The 19,749-nt window shown below is 40.1% G+C and overlaps 1 protein-coding gene across 2 annotated transcripts in view; it reads left to right on the top strand.

The window, feature by feature from the left end:
- Positions 1 to 562: 562 nt before the first annotated feature.
- nt5c2b (5'-nucleotidase, cytosolic IIb) overlaps positions 563 to 19,749 on the top strand; it is a 29,270-nt gene continuing 10,083 nt past the window's right edge. Inside the window, exons 1-3 of one of the 2 annotated variants that reach the window (XM_037762635.1) lie at positions 563 to 756; positions 5,185 to 5,304; positions 12,235 to 12,308. In XM_037762635.1, the coding sequence (XP_037618563.1) occupies positions 5,204 to 5,304; positions 12,235 to 12,308 (175 nt within the window). In that variant the 5' untranslated portion in view covers positions 563 to 756; positions 5,185 to 5,203. Of the gene's footprint in view, positions 757 to 5,184; positions 5,305 to 12,234; positions 12,309 to 19,749 lie in introns of those variants that run through there. The other variant, XM_037762642.1, reaches the window with a different exon arrangement.

Below are 19,749 nucleotides of genomic sequence, written 5' to 3' on the forward strand. Positions count from 1 at the left end.
GAGAGTCAGACAGGCAGAGGGGAGTCAGAGGGGAGACAGACAGGCAGAGGGGAGTCAGACAGGTAGAGAGGAGTCAGACAGGTAGAGGGGAGTTAGGGGACGTGCAAGAAAACCATATATTTTGCACAAATGATTTTCTATCATATTTTACACATATTACTTTAAACACACAAATATTGACAATTTGTATAATTTATTATTATTATAATTAGTTATGGTTATTTATGTGTGTGTGGCTGTCTGGCGCCCTCTATTGGCCGGCACTAGTCACTGACTGTAACAGTATATACATCAGCTTGAGCACATCACTGAAGCACTCTTTCCACAGCTGCAGGACAAATTAAAATTCTTGCAAAGAGATAAATGCATGTGCAATCCAGGTCCAGGTGTGTCTCTTATCTGTGTATACCTTTGCTGTAGTCAAACTGATAGCAGATGCAGGTGGTGGTGGTGGTGTCACGTTTCTGTGCCACGACGACAGATAGTCCCTCCTCCTCCTCCTCTTGATAGACAGATAAACACCGCCCCCTGAACGCCTCATAACAACAGCTGGTAGCTGCACACAGAGAGAGAGAGACACAGAGAGAGACAGCACAGAGCAGCAGCAACACTCATCTGCTGTCAGGCTTTAACAGTGAAGACAGAACAGAAGAAAACACGCTGGTGATATTTCCTCCTACTTCTCTCACACAGCTCTTCAAGGCGCATGCTCAGAGCAGTTGACGGTGCAGTAGTTTCACAGAGGAACTCAGAGAGGTGAGTAACAGTGATGCTCGTCACCGCTAACAAGCAGACAAATCTGCCTTTTGTTTTGGTATCAAAGCACAGCTAACGCGTTAGCTTTGACACAATCACTTCTGGTCGTGTAATCTCAGGTTGGTAAAGACAGAGCAGTGCACAGAGGCTGTTTGAGAGGACTGTTAGCTGAGTTAGCTTGTACAGTTTGGTACGTTGAGAACAAGAGCTTTCCTTTACTGTTAGCTCATAAAGACACTTTTACAGTAAGTTAGCTCAGGCTAATGTCTCAGAATAGCACCTTTTATAGGCTATTTATACAGCTAAAGATAATGCTTGATTACATCATAACATGAGTGACAGTGGAGATAAACGTCGACAGACCTGAGGCAACAAAGCCTGTTACAAGTTGTGTGTTTTTCAGTTTGCAGTGCAGGTTTGCTTATTGCTTGTGTCAGTCTTTCCAAAGCCAGAGCTCCCTTCAGACCCCATGGACCCAGCTCAATACCATGGGTTAAGGTGTAATAAAGGCATTAGCTAGAAATAATAAACACTACAATGACAATAGGCCAGGGTTAAATCACTACACCTCTTTGAGGTTCTTTATAAATGATATCTCTCTAGTTATTTTACTTTAAATGCTGACATTTAGCTGTTTAAACAGGCTGATCCCTTCTTCTGTAGGAAGCAAATACATCAACTAGGATTGCATCCCTGAGGTGCCAATTGTAAATAGAAATAACACATCCGGCACCTTGTGAACCTAACAAAAATGATCATATTGTGTTGAAGCTTTTGTTCACTGTCCTGCAAAAGCTGTAAAAGGCAACACTTGATGACAGTGTTGTGATACTGTAATGCAGTGTTTGTTAACAATTCACCTACTACCTCAACATGCCAGTCTCATTTGCATTTTGTGCTGGCACCAAGAACAAGAACCTCCTCTGCCTTTTCCTTCCTGCAGCCCAGCCTATAGGAGAACTTTAGTGTCAGCATGGGAGAAAAAAACGACAACTTACAAAACAGGACTATAGGCATAAATCCACAAGACTTTTCCAGGAATTGTTGTTTTTCTTGTTTGGCCTTGCCTCTTTGGCCTAAGCCTGTTTGTGTGTGTGTGTGATTTGATGCGTTAACCAAACAAAGACAACATCACGTTATTTCCGCAAATATAGCCTGCTAAGTGTGACCCCGTGGCGAATTGTTTCATCAGCTTTCGATTCAGTCTTCTTGCTCATGGCTTTGTTCTTTGACTCTGCCTTGCGACTGAGACGGGATGTTTTTGTACCATAACATGGTACATTAGACGGACTAAGTTGGATCTCAATAATTTGCTCTGTCTCCTAAATGAACCCACTGGTCTGACCTCTTATATGGAGGTGGAAAGAAGTACCAAAATTGGCACAAATACTCCTTGGGGATTGTTGATAAAACCCATTAGCCACGCAAAAATGGAGATGGACGCCATTTCCAGCCCGGAAACACTATTTTGGAGAGAAACCTTTGTATAGAATTGTCTAAAATGAATTATCTTGCTATCAAAGCCTACATTTTTGACCACAGAGACTTCAGATTTATAACTCTGGACAGGCTAAAAAGCTTCCTTCTACCATATTTCAGCCATTGAAAGAAAATAATCTGCTTACTGAGCTCTGGGCTGCTAAGACGAATGGTGTAAGTGGCAGAAGCTTTTATGCCCTGACACACCAAGCCGATGGTTGGCCAATTTGGGGTCTTCGGTAAGCGTCTCTCGGCCTAGTTTTTGCGTTGTGTTCTGCACCGTCGGCTCTAGTCTGCCCGTGTCGGAGAATTTTCGGACAAATTCAGCATGTTGAATCGTCGGCGGAGCCCGTCAGAGAGAGAAATCACTTTGATTGGCGGTTCAGCTTAAACAAATCAGTGCACAAGAAGAGAAGCAGACATGAGGAAAGCAAGCCAACGAGTAAAGTCAAGAGGGCACACACAGAAGGCTCTTCTCATTTTTCATCTGATCACTCCAATACACGGATATTTTCACAATGACATGGCCATCTGGAGTGAAGCTAAGTGGTGAGTGAGACTGGTGTGAAAATGGTCTGCAAACAACGGCTTTTGTTTCATGTACGTATCATAACAACGGCTTGTATATCCGCAGTCCTTCCGGTTTCCCTTTTCGAATGAGGAATACAGACTACTGCCGCCTGCTGGTGTGGAGAGTTATTACATCTCATGCAGGAGCAGAACGTACGTGGTAGCTGGCCGTCGGCTTTAGTCTTTGCGGTGTGTTCAAGAGCAACTTGTCAGCCAAGACAAAGGTGACGTGATTCGACGCAACAGTCGACGTTCATCGCCGCTAGTTCTTCGATGTCGGTTTGGTGTGTCTGAGCCTTTAGGGCTGCACTGCAATCCATCTGCAGGAGATTTCCATACCTATAGCATATTCAAATTGTCTGCTATAGTGTACTGTTCAACAAGATGGACATGCAGTTCCAGTGACATTTACATGGTAAAATGACTCGAGCAAACATTGCCTCAAAAGCAGACAAATGAAGCTCTCAAATTACCACCAATACATTATCCAAACAAACAGGATGGCTACACCAGGATTGCCACCAATGTTCCTCTCTTTCAAGCTACCAATAAACTCCCGATTGTTCTTGACCCATCAAGACCGGATGAGGGTGATGTCATAGAAGAAACACGAGGCGCCAGACCAGTCGCCTTCTCCTCAACAACACTAAACTGAACCGGGCACAGAAAAGGAGAGCTGCTGGTCAATGTAATCAGCCTGAGAAGAACCAACCACGAGGCCGAGCTTCAGAATACGTCCTATGTGAAAAAGAAGCTCCAGCATACGAACTGAGTCTGATAATGACAGTGCATCTTAAAGAACGATTGCATGAATGATGGAAAACTTTTGGCTATTGCACAGGAGTTCAAGTACCATGTCGCATGTTGAGGACCACCAGGAGACGGCAGCAGTATGCGGGAAGTACCAATCAAGATAAAGGCAAGAAGACCGCATGGCAAACCTTGGATGTTTGTAACAAGGCTTCTGATGTATTCAGCAAACTGAGCCAGTGTCTTCCAGCAAAAGACAGTGCAGCTGATGGTGTTGATGATACAAGGCTGACTGTGTTTGCTCAAAGCCATCCCTCCTACTCAAGCTGCTCTATTCCAGCATGTAGAGCATGCTGCCTACCAGGCAGGTCAGAATGCATATAGGATTAATCAATACTGTCAACCAGAAGCACAAAGTCCTACCGACTGGGGATGCAAATTTGAATGCCGTGGAAGCTGCTTTGGTCTTGCTTGCAAAACACTGTGTAGCTGCAGAGGTGAAGATAGGCTCCATCTGAATCCAGAGCATAGGCTAGATGATTACACATGTACATTTACTTTACTTATTCAGGTTACAGATGTCTTCAATGTGAAAAAATATACATTGATCCTGAAGTGTTCAGGTTACAGATGACTGCATTTTACATTTTGTTTTATGCTACGCAGTACAAATGCTACGTACAGTAGGGGTTTTAAGAAAATATCGCGATATTATGTTTTGTGATACTGTATTGATTCTCAAAAACACCGTATACATTTTTAATCAACAGTTTACATGCAAAGATGAACTCAGTCAATACTATTTCATTTGCAAAGATATGCGCCCTTTTCAGTGTATGTGCCCTCTCAAAGTAGTGCTATGATGTTGATGTTACAGTGACTGTGGTAAATGCTAATGCAGATCCCACTGTTCTGATTGCATTAAAAAAGTAAACTTTTTTTACTCAGATTTCATGCATATGGTGGTGTGTTCTTTAAAATGGCAGTTTTCCTAAAATTAGATTAAAAAAGAAATCGCAATATATCGCTTTGCTTACAGTATCGCGATATATTGAATCATTACACCTGTATCATGATACGTATCTTATCGCCGGCTGATACACATCCCTAATGTACAGTAGTAACCACAGGATCATATTCAGCTCCACTTGTGCAAATAAAAACACCAATTTTGTACGTCATTTATAATAAAAGTTTTTCAGAAATAATGTTGTTGCATTATATTTTTCACAACACAAGTATTTTGTGTAAATGGCTGAAGGAGATATAAAAAGGATTTCTTCATTCAACACCAGAATAATCAATGAAATTCTATGGTTAAAAAAAATAATAATTAAAGAACGCCAAAATGACGGGCGTCTTTGAAAATGGCAGCCATTTTTAAATGTACATGGCTGATGTTTTTTTTCATAAGAATGAACCAAGAGGTACAATAAGTCAAATTTGGGTGCTCCTTTCCAGATTTTAAACATTTGTTTTGCTTATCTGCTGCACAGATAAGAGCAAACAGCACTAAAGTTCAGCTGCTTGTATTAAGTAAACGTCTTCTGAAGTGATTGTGTTAGTTTGTGTTTGACCCTGCATTTTCAAATCGAGCTCCTCCATATATGTTGCTTTCCTTCTCCCCAGACACTGAACGGTTTTAAAGATGACCACTTCATGGAGTGACAGACTGCAGAACTATGCAGATTTGCCTGCCAACATGGACGGCGTGACAATGAAAAAATACAGAAGAGAGCCATACCACAGGTAAGAAACATGTGTGGTGGTGCGAGGTGCATTTCTGATCATCTGAAACTACATCCAGTTGGGATACCTGAGTGTCTTTTGACATAAATTGAGCAGCCAGACAAAATAATGTACCCTTGTGTTCTACCATAAGTATAAATTAGAGTGAAACGCAACAACTGGGGAGGGCAAGAAAACAGAAACACCAAGACTTTACTTAAAAGGAATTTATAATTATGAAGTCAGTTCACAAGTTGGTCATATTTGAAACAGGGAATGGACTTATATTTTTGTAACGGTTACAAAAATCTCCAAATCAGTACAACAAATGCCAAATGTGTTCAAACTGCATCAGCAGGAGGAGGAATAGTTTTTGGAAGTTAAAAGTTATTCAGACTCAGAACGAAATAGCTGCTGAACATCAAAAACCAGCTTCAACGATTGCCTTGTAATTTCCATGTAGAAATATACATAGACCATAAATCCATAGAGTCTACGTCCATCCATTTAGCAAAGTGTTGGGTCTGTAATGGTATGAATCTCATGGGGGGTTTAATGAATGATTAGTAACCATCAAGAAAAAAAGGGCCATTCTGTGCACATGCATTAGTAAACAAATTATTATAATCATGACTGTGGTCATTAATGCCTGGATGTAGTCAGGTCCACTGCTCTCCATGGCTTCCCTAATCACCGATTAGACCATCACTGAGCATTTAGAGAAGTGAGAAGAGGATTTCCCTCTCTTTACTTCCCCTGTGGAGAACTGACCTATAGTATGTGGGGGAAATTCAACGTGACGGAGCGAATCATCACATTATTATTATCACAACTTATTACACGGCGTTGTTGAATCTTCGATTCTGATTGGTCAATCACGGCGGTCTGTTATTTCTTTATAGCAGACCGTTGCTATGTATAACAGACCGTTGCTATGGGCGCAGTTCTGATGTCGAACTCTAGTGGACCGTTTTTGTGTCAAATTATTGATTTCTTAAGTAAGTAGCTGTGTAATAAGCGGGATAATGTACAGCTAGCGGGTCATTGTTGTGAAATAAACCCTGCATTGCCCTGTTGGGGTTTATTTCACAACAATGACCGGCTTGCTGTACATTATCCCTTACTTATTGCTTAGTGGTAAAACTGCCATAAAGACCAGAATATTTTCAGCAGAACGCTTAACTTTTTACATTCTCTACATTGTGTCGCGCCTTTATTGTCATTATAGCAGGGTGAAATATCACAGACCAACCAACCAGATAACTTGAATTTAGTATTTACTATTCCTGGCATTTACTGGCTTTTACTTGAACCCAACATTATAGAAAGTTTCTGTTCTTAGACTCTTCTAAAGACTAGGCACTTGATAATCATTGAATTTGTATTATTGTGCAGTTATTTATTCATTTCTTTGCTGTATTGCATCTCACATTGCCTGTCATCAAGTGGAGCAGACGCCTCACTAGGTCACGTCACTTCGGTTTGTGAGCTTGAGTTTGAGCATAAAGCAGGTTCTGCTGGCTTAGCTTTGGCATCGAATTGTTTGGGGTGTGGTTTCACACAGTTAAACAAAATTCCTCTCTTCCTCATGATCAAATGTCACCAGACTGGTGAGGTCCTGGGAGTGAGTGCATGAATCCAAGGCTTGTAGTTGGTTTGAAGGCAAAATGGTACCCTCCGCATTTGCTATATATGAAATTTAACTGTTTTGACACTTAGTTGTTTTATTAGCTTGCACACTAGGAGAGTCTTACCAAAGATAGACTTCCTGGTTCTTGTACCTGTTAACTGGAAACGCCTTGTAGTCATCCAGGCTCATGTAAGGAGGCACTTGGTCCTTGTCAGAGTAAAAAAACGTGTGTTGCTGTTCAATGTTTAACTCGGCCTATGGCTCGGCCGTGTCCGCTGGGCACTGCTGTTCTTTCACATCGTTATATAATCAAATGCTCACAGGGTTTATGAAACTGTCACTCATCTGTTAGCTCTGTGTGTGCTGACAATAAGTCACCCAGTCCGTGATCTCCATCTCCCACTACCCTCTCCAAACACACACTAACAATCACACGTGCAAAGATAACAAAGGTACAAAGGTGGTGGTGAGCTCACTGAAACAATATACTTGTGACAATTAATCAAGGCTGCTTGATCTGCTTAGTCGTTCTTGTAAAAAGACCATTGAATGTCTCATTTTGTTTTATCTCACAGAAAGACAAAGACCATTCCTTCAAAAATAAGTGTCCAGCTGAAACTATGCATTCCGACAGCGAGCTGTGTAACCGCAGAGCAGAGGGCTCTGCCTAGCACAGATAAACTTTCTATCTCAGGGAGCCGAATCACTGTCTATGTGAGATTAGAGAGCAATGGAAAAAATCTGTCCGATTGTCGCACAGCTGCGCTCAGATGGAGCACATGAGTTTAGGTGCGGTTTGGCCCATGTGGGGTATTTGAGGCAATAGTGTTGTCAGCAGGCCCAAAGTCGACTCTTGTAATCTAGTCACCCCGCACCCATCAAGCCCCAACCCATTGTCAATATGGGCGAGTTTAGGAGAGGCATTATCTCACTTAGGTTACGATTTATTGCTGTCCTCTCTCGCATGCAATGAGCAAGAGGTCATACGTGAAATGACAACAGCTCAACGAAATAGAAAAGATTTAGATTTAAATCCCTCTCTGGAAGAGGCGTATGCTCGCTCCATGCTGAGAAATACTGACCATACTAGTACATTTGTTTTTATTGAGGTGCTGTAGACGGACTATATTCTATGGAAGCAGACTAAGGCCATGATAATTAGGATTTTATAAGCAACTGAATGCCTAGATAAATGATCAGTACCTTGTCGGCGTTTCATCATTCTAGGGGAAAGGTCACTTGGTCTTTGGTGCACTTCTTTGAAGGCACAAAGGCCAGGGCAGCAAGGCCATCAAATGAAATAATGATTTCAAGTCCATGGAAATAACAAATTAAATTGAGTTAGTTTTAACTTATATTATATCTTATAATTTTGATACATAGTATAGATATCAGTGAAATAAAAAAATAAAAAGCTGTTTATTTTACAAAATAATGTATTGGTATTAATGTTTCTTTGGTCATTTTTCCTTGATATTTGTGCCTAAGTGGGCTAAGTATACGTAGTTAAATGGTTTCTTTTTTGTCTGTTTTAATTGTGTTTATCGTTAGTCTCTACTTTGTTATGCTGTAGCCTACAGTTAAGCTAATACAGTTAAAAGTCTAGTTATGAACAACATGGATTAAAGACGCTCGTATTTCTTCACCTACTTGAAAGGCCACTGTGGCTACAGGGCATATCATTCTTTGAGGGGCAGAATGCCAAACTGAAGGGGCACGATGGTCATGGCCCTCATGGCCTCCGTGTACTGAATACTTAATGTTGGAAATTAAATACCACTGAATTGATTGAAATGTCAATATTCAAGTTTTGCTTTTCAAAAACATTTTTGTCAGAGTTCAAGAATTCAGATAGAAAATTCAAGTGTTTTGGGTTTAAAGTCGCTCATCTGAACTTGTTTTTCTTGGATCATGCAACTGACGGAACATAATGTTCTTTAATGTTTAATTTTTCATCTTATATTTTTGTGTCTGAATTTAATCAATTTGAGCAATTTAAGTTTTTGACTTGACTTGAATTGTAGATGCCAAAATGACCAATTGAATTTGAGCAACTTGAACATACTTTTTGGAATATTTGAGACTTTTCTATCTGAATTTGTGAGTAAAAAAATTGTTATATAATGAATGCGATTAAAAGGATTTGCTAGTGATTCAGTTTCACAATCAGGTATTCAGTTGCCCGCTTTTTCACTTCCATGAAACACATCCAGAGAGAACTTATCCTCCGAGTGTTTACATTGGACCAGATCTCCATATGGTAAGCAGCTGTCGCTCGGGGGGTTGGGGGGGGCTTGTTTGATTCTACCTGACTTGTGATTGTTCTGGATGTCTTTGAGGGCCCACAAACATCACGCTGCACAACAACAACCCCGACTGACAGCGCACAACAACAGAGAATGACGCAGAACGGCCACAATCATTTTTGCAACAAGTCAGAAAATTTCTGAATGGCAAGAAAGCAAAGAGAGAGAGAGAGAGATAGAGAAAGAGAGGAGTGGGAGGGTGGAGGGGCATTGTTTGTGGCTGCCCTGTGTAGCTGGAGCAGGTCAGACCAACGGCGAGTCAAACTGAGGTTTAATATCGCACAGAATGCATCGCCAGTCGTCTGCTGGATTAACATCGAAATGGGAACTTGTTCACTATGGATCTGCTGCCAGGTATTTCACGCTTGTTTTAGAAATCGGTGAAGATGAGACAGTCATTGTCACAGATTCGTGAGAAGATAAGTTGCTGTGCAGACTCAGTTTTGCGTCAGATTAATGTGCTAAGAGCGACATAACCTTGTTTTTTTTCAGTGTGACATTTCCCCTTAGCCAATTCACATCTTATTTCTAGCATGACTAAATATTGGCTTGTGTGGAAATATCTAGGAACAGTGACAGATGCTGAAGATAAGACATGTAGGTCTGTGCCAGCAGCCCTGTCAACCAGGCTATGTAAACATTGTCTATCACTGTGGCCGCTGTGGACCCCCAGTGTCCTGATTGATTTATGAGTCAGCACAGTAGAACTGTTTCCTGGAAGATTGATGTGCTCAGAGTCTCATGAGTCTAGAGGGTTTCGCCATCCCCTGGTTTAGGGTTTTGTAAACTTCCTGTGGTTTTAGCAGCCACTGGACTAGACATGTGCTTTTAGATTACTCAACAGTTTCAAGTTCTTGTTACCCATTTTATTGCTGCGCAGTTGCGTAATTACATGGTGTAATTTTAGTTTGAATTTGTAGTTTCTGACGCAAGATTTATTGAAACATTTTGAATTGTATGTCGACGTAAAATGCAAAAAAATATTTGTCTCAAATTAAGACCATAAATTGTAAAAGTACTGTTGTTTCTTATGAGATTCAGTGTTTCACTTTATGGTCCAGTGTTTTTAGGTATTGCGCCGATTGATGATCTTTGCCACTATATCTATCATTTGGTTTGCTAGTCACTGAGAAATACTACCCATATTGAACACATAGTAAACTCTTAGTGCCTCATGCAGTTCTCCTCTCTTTAACAGTTGGACTAAAGTTAAATGTACTATCTTTCTTTAATGGTTGCTGTTCATTTTAGAATTGTTGCAATGCAAAACTACCACCCTTTGTGCCCAAGCAGCAACAAAAAAAAGAAAAACATTTTTGTCATGCAATTGTTTTCATTATTTGACAAATATATTTATTGAAATTTTCAAATAACATAAAAAAAACATACACTTCACATTGTGTATAAAAGGTGCACAAAAAAGGCAAACATTGACACAACACATGAAGGCACTTTGAATATGTGTATTATTATTATATATATAATATATATATATATATATTATATAATGTAATGTAAGTAAGGCACATTCTGCTGTCGTACTTGCTGATAAGGTGCTAAGATCACATCTTATCACTCTTATTTAATAATAAACTGCTCATAATTAAAAAATGAAACAAATTATTACTACTACTACTAATAATAATAAAAAAATAACCGTAATTCACTACAAGGTCTTAGCAAAATGTAAGTTTCTCCATAGCCAGACAATGCAACAATCCATCAACCCAACTTTGTTTGCTTGGTCTATTCATGGATTTTCATGACATAGCAATTTTATGTTTAGCTTCAAGTAAACAGAATATAACCGTCTTCTTATTCGTATTATTAAGCTTACAGTTTACTGGGAAACATCCAAAAATACGCAATTTAGGGTATAGTGGAAGCTCCTCTTTTGTGGCAATGGATAAAGTCATTATTATCTCCTTCCAATACTCCTGTATGGTTGGGCATTCCCAAAGTCAGTGAAACAAGCTACCCTCGTGTAGACCACATTTGATCATAAATCAGGTATATTAGGTTTAATGCGATGAAGTAAAACTGGAGTCATGTATATTTGTCTTCATTATTTAATAAAAAAACATTGGCGATAACCAAACTTCACTACTAATTTGATGTAATTGATGCAAGATAATTACATAATGTATGTTTCACATGGTGCCTTGTTGGGTTCATATGGGTACAACTTGTGACACAGTTAAGCTAGACATTGAATGCCACTGTTTTTGTCAGAAAACAGACAGGCTGACTTGAATACATTTTTGATGAAAGTGCTTAATGTCAACATTAATAGAATGCTAGAATGAGACCTAAAACCCAGAAATGAGGTCGCATTTTAGCACTTCGGGTTCCCTTGTCTGGGTGGGAGTCAATGGAATTGTTGAATGGGTTTTTAGTTGGATGCCTGAAATAAGGTCTGTGGTTAACACAAGCTGAACAGATTTTAACATTTTTTACTACGACATAAAGTACATCAATAAATACCCCACTTGTGAATTTTTAAGCCTTTATGGTACCTTTTTTCTGCAATAATCCAAAACCCAATGGAAAAATCCCATTGGCTTTTTGTTGAGGGAACCCAGTGCGATGCTAACTTCCTGGTTGGCCAACAAAAATACGTAATTCCTGGAGCAGCAACGTTATGAATGCGAATGTTGTAAATTTGCATTTCTCTACAAACACCAAACAGTGCATCTGGTCCTTGTGTATAAATGTATGTTACAACTATTCTAATGACTGTGATGTCCTTATCAAATAAAATAAACTAATTAGTTTGAGCACATTTCATTGTGTGTGTAATTGACTTAGGGTTGTAGCAGTGTTTTGGTACATTTCCACATTACCAGCCTTCTCTGGATACTGAATAGACCTATTATTGTAGCCCACAATCTGGGTTATAGTCGGTCCATTCAGTCAGTGACACAGACTCTTTTTGAGTCTGCCAGAATAAATGCTAATCTTATTGTTGGATATTGCATTGCAACTAAAACATTTACCCCGACTTGTTTCCTCCAGAGTGTTTGTCAACAGAAGCTTGGCAATGGAGAAGATTAAGTGCTTTGGCTTTGACATGGATTACACTTTAGCAGGTAAGTTGAATGCACATTCACCTACAGATAACTAATCACCACTGAAACAAAACAGTTCTTTTTTTGGATCTTTTTATGAGAATTAAAGCTGTGTTGTCACCAGTGCGAAGCAAAAACGGGATGCGGGAATGCGGAAAATTTGCATGTGGATTTTCCGCATTGACAGCTATGCACACCAGGTCCAGGTCCATTTTCGCAATGAGTCTCCTCCTAAATAGTGCCGTGTCCAATCCACACAACGAACACCTATCCAGACAGAGGATGTCTACAGGCCTAACGTTAACTACACAATACATAAACTAATCGTACCCCAAATGTACAGTATAACAAGTGCATATCAGCTACATTATCATCTTCCTTGTATTCCAGCTGCTGGGCGATCTCAAGCCAGATTTGGTTGTTGAGGTAGTAGTGTTTGTCGTACATTATTGAGTGTTAAGAAGGGGACGGCCCATTGTTATTCCGAAACACCAGTAGTCCGAAAAATGTCCCATAGGACAGAAAAAAAGCCCTTTTGTCCGACAGTCCGTTATCCCGAAAACAAACGGCCATTAATCCTAGGCCCCGAAAATACACACTCTCCGTGCAACAAACAGAAGCACATGGCTACTGTATTTATTATGCAGAATGACGGCAATTAAAAGATTTCATTGGTCAAACATATATTTTCATTCATATACATAATCTGCTGAAGTTAAGGTCTGTCTGAATACTTTTTTCCCTGCGTGAATGTTTGCAGGGAAAAAAGTAATTTTTTGGACGCTTATAGGATGGAAGAAAAATGCAAATCATTGATCACTGAATGTCTTTGGGTTTTCTGACCTCACAGTTTTACACTTTGACATACATTTGACATTATTTCTAACATTTAATAGCCTAAATGTTTTAACTGAAAAGACAATTGATACATTGATTGGTAATTAAAATAAGCAGTAGTTCCCTATACGTGCTACTATTGGTACTTTTAAAAGTCGGGTACGCAGTTCAAGTTGGCCATAGCAGATCCTCAGTTTACATGGATTGTCCTTCCTGTTGTCATATTAATAATGTAGACTAGTCCAAATGAGCAAGTGTTGCTTGAAAAATCCAGACTCATAAAAAGGTTCAGAGATGCATTCAATGTATCCATGAAAGTCAATCAAAAAAGATCAAAAACATTTTGTTAATACCAGGGTGCATTTGGATTTTGAGGGATTTTCTGGTTTCTCACCTTTTGGAATCCGTGAAAAACAAATCTGCAGTCATTGAATCACCTTGTGTGTTTTGCGTGGATGTTAAAGTCTTTTCAACTCTATATTTGGCTACCCTACCATTCCCCCAGAACTGCAGCTTGTTGTCCACAAAATATTATTTAGGTCAATGCCGGTGACACATTATAGCACACTGTGACGCTTAGTTAACAGCATGTTAAGCTCCCTGCTGGTACACAAAGTCGATTGTATGGAGATGTTCTTTTTCCTACTGACCTGTTGCTGGGTCGAAAATATCCAGATTTTTCATGCCACTGTGTTCTGTGACTCAGCTCCAGTTTTTGGTCTCGCCGTCTCTATAAATAAATCCTCCGTGACTTTGAAAATCAGGTCACGGTTGTTTGTTGAGTTCACCAGTGATGGCTCCCTTGAGAACGGGGATCACTCGTAGTCCCTCTCTGGCTCCGTACCCCTATCCCAGTTCAGGCTGCAGGAGATTTTACGGACGCTCAGCTGTTGACATGACTCTCTTTATGGGCGCTCATAACCAAGTGTTAATGTTTACTGGGAGCGTGGCTATCATGTAACTTTTGGAGGGTGTTCAGGTTTTAACTACAGAGGTACTTCATCAACTCCAGGCGGCCGGTGGTGTCACAGAATGACTGATGCTTAACCACAGGACGCTGGCCGGCAGCAGTATGTGTTTTAATAGGGTGTTAAAGGAAGTTGAAATGTGCAAAGTGCTTAAAGTATGTGCTTTTTAAAAAAAAAAAAAAAAAGTTTTCCTAAGGACTTACTTTCTGGATGAAGCTGCCATTATTAAATGTTGACAGAGCTCGTACAAAGTATGGCAATGTGCAGACAACCAATTTGATGATTTTGTCTTGAAAAGTTGTGTGAGGTGTGAGAAAAATACACCATGGTTTCTGATTTGCTGGCAGGAGTCCATTTAATTTGTCAGATATTTAGTTTACATTAGCAACTACAGACATTCCTGTGTAGGTATTTTAACCAACTACAGAACCACATATTGATATGTGATATTAATATCACATGATATTACATATACAGCGATAGAGGATTTCCAGTCACCTTTTGTCATTTTGCATTTTGTGATGGTTTTGTAATACAATCAAAAAAACAAAACTGAAGCATAAATCTTATTAAACATTGACATTTTGAGAAATATGTTTATTTTTAGGTGACGCTTTATCTGTACATGAAGGCGGGTAGAACATGACCCAAGACGCTGTTAGTTTCTCCTGTTGTTGTTCATGGTGCTGTGATGCTGATCTCAATTTATCACCCAATATAAGATATATTTACAATAAGGCTGTCAATCGATTCAAATATTTTATTGCGATTAATCGCATGATTGTCCATAGTTGATTGCACTTAATCACACATTTTTTATCTGTTCAAAATGTACCTTAAAGGGAGATTTGTCAGGTATTTAATACTCTTATTAACATGGGAGTAGATACATATGCTTGCTTTATGCAAATGTATGTATATATTTATTACTGGAAATCAATTAACAACACAAAACTATGACAAATATTGTCCAGAAACCCTCACAGGTACTGCATTTAGCATAAAAATATGCTCAAATCATAACATGGCAAACTGCAGCCCAACAGGCAACAACAGCTGTCAGTGTGTCAGTGTGCTGACTTGACTATGACTTGCCCCAAACTGCATGTGATTATCATAAAGTGGGCATGTCTGTAAAGGGGAGACTCGTGGGTACCCATAGAACCCATTTTCATTCACATATCTTGAGATCAGAGGTCAAGGGACCCCTTTGAAAATGACCATGCCAGTTTTTCCCTATGACATGGTGACAGGTATTCTAGTTTCATATGTTGGCAGTATCTTCACTCTAGCTCGAATAGAGATCGAATAGCGTTCTTGCCCGACGGCAGCTTGTCGGATTTTTAAGAGGTTAATTAAAAATGGCAAGTTGCATTAATGCGTTAAAGAAATTAGTGGCATTAAAACTAATTTGCGTTAACGCGTTATTATCACGTTAACTTTGACAGCCTTAATTTACAACTATTGCAGTGCGTGCTTCACGTCACACATTATAGTAATATTTACACAGTGATATTTTATAAGGCTGTAAACTAAATCAACATCGTATGAGACAACATTGCCTCGTCTGTTCTTTGTGCTCCAAAAGGGAGCAAATAGCAGCCTGCAGAAAATGTTGCTCAAACACACAGTTAAGCCCAGATTGCACTGAGAGGTGCACATAGTTTTGTCCTAGATTTCCAAACAGACGTTTGGCTGGAATATAGGTCCCCGAGGCTGTGCTTAAGTTTTCTCCTTTTCCCACACAATACGTTTGATGGTGTCATGGATCTGTGACAAAGGCCTACATTCACATTACAGACAAATTAAGACAGTTAAGGTGTTGGCTTCTAATACAGATTGCTATGTGACATGGTTCAGATAAAGTCTCTTGTGTGGGACACTTTATAGGATTTGGATTAAGTGGTCTATTAGCAGAAGGCTGCGGGTTGTTTACCTTGTGTGTGTGTGTGAGGCGTGTACGTTACACTTAGGCCTGAGTTGACCTGGCCTATAAACTCTGGAGAGACACCACACACTTCAGCAATTGGAGCAGCGGGAATATAATTAACTGGCAACAATCTCATCAGAGACTCGAGGTAACAGATCCCTGAAGTTAAGGGCGCTTCTCGCCCCAGCTCTAAGTAGATGGTCTTGTGTGTGTGTGTGTGTGTGTGTGCATACTGACAGCGTGAGAAATGTGAGAAGGGGCTGGCTTACAGCAGGGGAGCCAGGACCCCTATAAAACAGAAATGCAAAAGAGTCAAGGACACTGCAAACATCAATAACACAACTTCCGGTCTGCACACACATGCTGTAACCCTAAGCCCTTTTCAATAACATCTGTTGATAAAATCAAGAGATCAGATTCTTCATTTACTAAAATATGCATCTTTCCATGACCGTAGTTTCCACTGAGTGGCTTTCATGGAAAAATCACTCCAGGCTACTGCTCAAGCCTTCAAACATGTGAAACAGTGAGGGGCGTCTAGAATGACGTTTGAAAGGGATACACTGCAGGCCACTGGTTTCATGTGTCTGCATGGTATCTTCTTATTGGGGGACTTGTTTTTCAAGTTGTTTAGAAGTAAAGTGGTTTCAGGGCTGAAGTAATTTGTATTGAGGCTTGCTAAATTGAAAAACTGTTTTGGTTATGTCACATTAGAGATTTTCTGTTTTTGTGATTTTGTCCGTGGTAATGTCATGTATTTCTGGGCACCAATGGGATTTAGCAACATTTGAATCAAAAGCATATTCACTGAGTTTTTGAATTTTAAAAACTTGATTAATTATTTCATTAAACGTTAACACTATAATAACGTGTTCACACAAATCCGTTTTAACGGCACTAATTTCTTAGATTTTTTTTTTTTAATGCTTTTATTGATAGTGACAGAGACATAGTATTGAGAGGGGGAGAGAGAGAGGGGGGGTGACATGCAGCAAAGGGCCACAGGTCAGATTCAAACCCCGGTCCGCTGCGGTAAGGACTCAGCCTTGGTACATGGGGCGCCCGCTCTACCAGGTGAGCTACACTATAATAACACTAATTTCTTTAACGCATTGACACAACTTGCGATTTTTAGGTTGTAGTGGTCTCAGTTTTAAAGCTAGAGTGAAGATACTGCTATCATATGAAACTAGAAAAAACCTAAGGGATCCATTGGTACCAACCATGTTATACTACCTTGTCACGAATGAGGTTAAATAACGCTCCAAACTTCCGCTAAATTTTGGTGAGGAAAACCTGGCATGGCCATTTTCAAAGGGGTCCCTTGACCTCTGACCTCCAGATATGTGAATGTAAATGGGTTCTCTGGGTACCCGTGAGTCTCCCCTTTACAAACATGCCCACTTTATGATAATCACATGCAGTTTGGGGCAAGTCATTGTCAAGTCAGCACACTGACTCACTGACAGCTGTTGTTGCCTGTTGGGCTGCAGTTTGCCATGTTATGATTTGAGCATATTTTTTATGCTAAATGCAGTACCTGTGAGGGTTTCTGGACAATATTTGTCATAGTTTTGTGTTGTTAATTGATTTTCAGTAATAAATAAATACATACATTTGCATTTAGCAGCATATTTGCCCACTCCCATGTTAATAAGAGTATTAAATACTTGACAAATCTCCCTTTAAGGTACATTTTGAAATGAAAGTGCGATTAATCGCGATTAGCTATGGACAATCATGCGATTAATTGGGATGAAATATATTAATCGATCGACAGCCCTGCTCAAGATGCTTCCCCCCCCCTAAACGTTACCTTTTACATTTTTTCTTGATTAGATATGAACATTTCATGTAATAGACAAATACTTTTGGTTTGAAGCCAAGTTTTGAGGGGCTTTAAAGTCATGTTAATAAGATCATGTTCTTCCCAAACTTTATTTTGACTGTTACTCGTTTCGTAATATTAAGCAGTATTTCATATTTTACAGAAATACTTAAGATTCAAAACCAAGTTTAATGGGTTTTATTCAGTACAACTACAATACTGTAGTTAGTGTGTGCAATAGTCTCGTCTAATTATTATGTAACAAAACAACTTCCTGATCCTGAATGACAACCCTGACTCACTTTTACATAACTTAGGGTGAGATTTGATTGTGCGTTGTTGGAGTGGGAGTACCACACCAGCGTCCCAAGGTCATGTCAACACGTGGAAAGAGGCAGCCAGTGAACTAAAGAAAGAGAGAGTGATGATAGCAAAGGTGACGGAGGGGAAACAGCTCTTTAAATAGGTTTCTTTGTAGCGCCTCAGAGCTTCAAGAAGATTATGACAAGTGAGGGACGAGGACGAGGAGGAGGAGGAGGAGGAAAGGCAATTTAGTTGGTGTACGCTACTGCTCTGGGCACAGGGCCCAAACCCTCAGTTTGCTGGGAGACCACAGCGGGGGTGTGGTGGTGGTGGGGGGGGAGGCTACGTGAGTATAATGCAGAAACAGGCTCAGGCTTACAGAGTAGGGGTGTCAACAAAGGGACAAAGCTTTACTCTCTCTTTACTCTCTTTCAAGATATTCCTGTAAATCCATGCATACTCATTGAGCTTCTGTGTGTCACTCAGCACTGGACACACACACACACACATTTTGCAGAGTAGGACACAGATGTTTTCCTGTTTGTCCTGCAGTGCTGTTCCACCACTGACTGTCCTCTATCCAAGCATCATCAGCCAACATGTCTTCCCCCTCCAGGGGCCTTCCACCGCCCCACTGGGAGTGTAGAAAGCAGGCAACAACACAAGCGCATTCTCCTATCGTATTTATAACATCTGACATATTCTTTTCCCAGTGTCACATACCATTTAAATCCTCTGCCAGCCTATTCCGAGCCCAGCATCAATCTACATTTTGTTTATTTTCAGAGCCCTCCCCATGCCTCGGTTTCGGTAAATATCTGGCTCCGGCGGTGACAGGGTAGGGGGGCTCGTCGGTCTCAGCTGGGCTCATTAGATGTGCTGCTGAAAGTTGAGTTACTTTTTCAACATTTTCACGCCTGATCCGGTTTCTCCGTTGATTTGTGTGCAGAACATCGAGGCCCTTGTTGATACAGAGGAGAGAGAAGGGCAACAAGTGTGTGTGTGTGAAGGGGGGGGATGGCGGGTTCACTGGAGAGTGAGAACATGTCAAAATACTGGAACAACACAAGTGGATGAGGTAGCCTCAGAAAAGTCTCATGTACGCGTTGCGTAACACGAGTGAACTCCACTAACTGCATGTCACCTCTAATGAGACGTTGTTTACTGTGTAAACCCCACAGGTCATGTTCCTCAGCTGTATACATAATACAGTGTTTATGTAAGTTTTTACATGTATGCTATGTGGTCCACGAGCTCTCCTGTCAGCCAGATGCCGTTTATAATAGCTGTCGATAATTGTTGTGTTGTTAAGCAGGTAGTTGTCTTTCACAGAGCTAGAAAATGTGTCACTGTTGACTCATTGGTTTCACCTTTTACAAACAATGTTCCACCGTCTGGACAAAATCTATATGATGTAGTTTGTCATGTTGCCATATATTGATTTGTTTTATTATTTTTTATAAAAAAGTTGTATATTGTTGTATTTTAAAACTACTTATTACACAGCTTTGTTGAATACTTGATTCTGATTGGTCAATCACGACGTTCTGCGGTCTGTTATTTCTTTATAGCAGACTTGTTGCTATGTATAACAGA

This window comes from Sebastes umbrosus, chromosome 3, assembly GCF_015220745.1.
Source record: "Sebastes umbrosus isolate fSebUmb1 chromosome 3, fSebUmb1.pri, whole genome shotgun sequence".
Taxonomy (NCBI): domain Eukaryota; kingdom Metazoa; phylum Chordata; class Actinopteri; order Perciformes; family Sebastidae; genus Sebastes; species Sebastes umbrosus.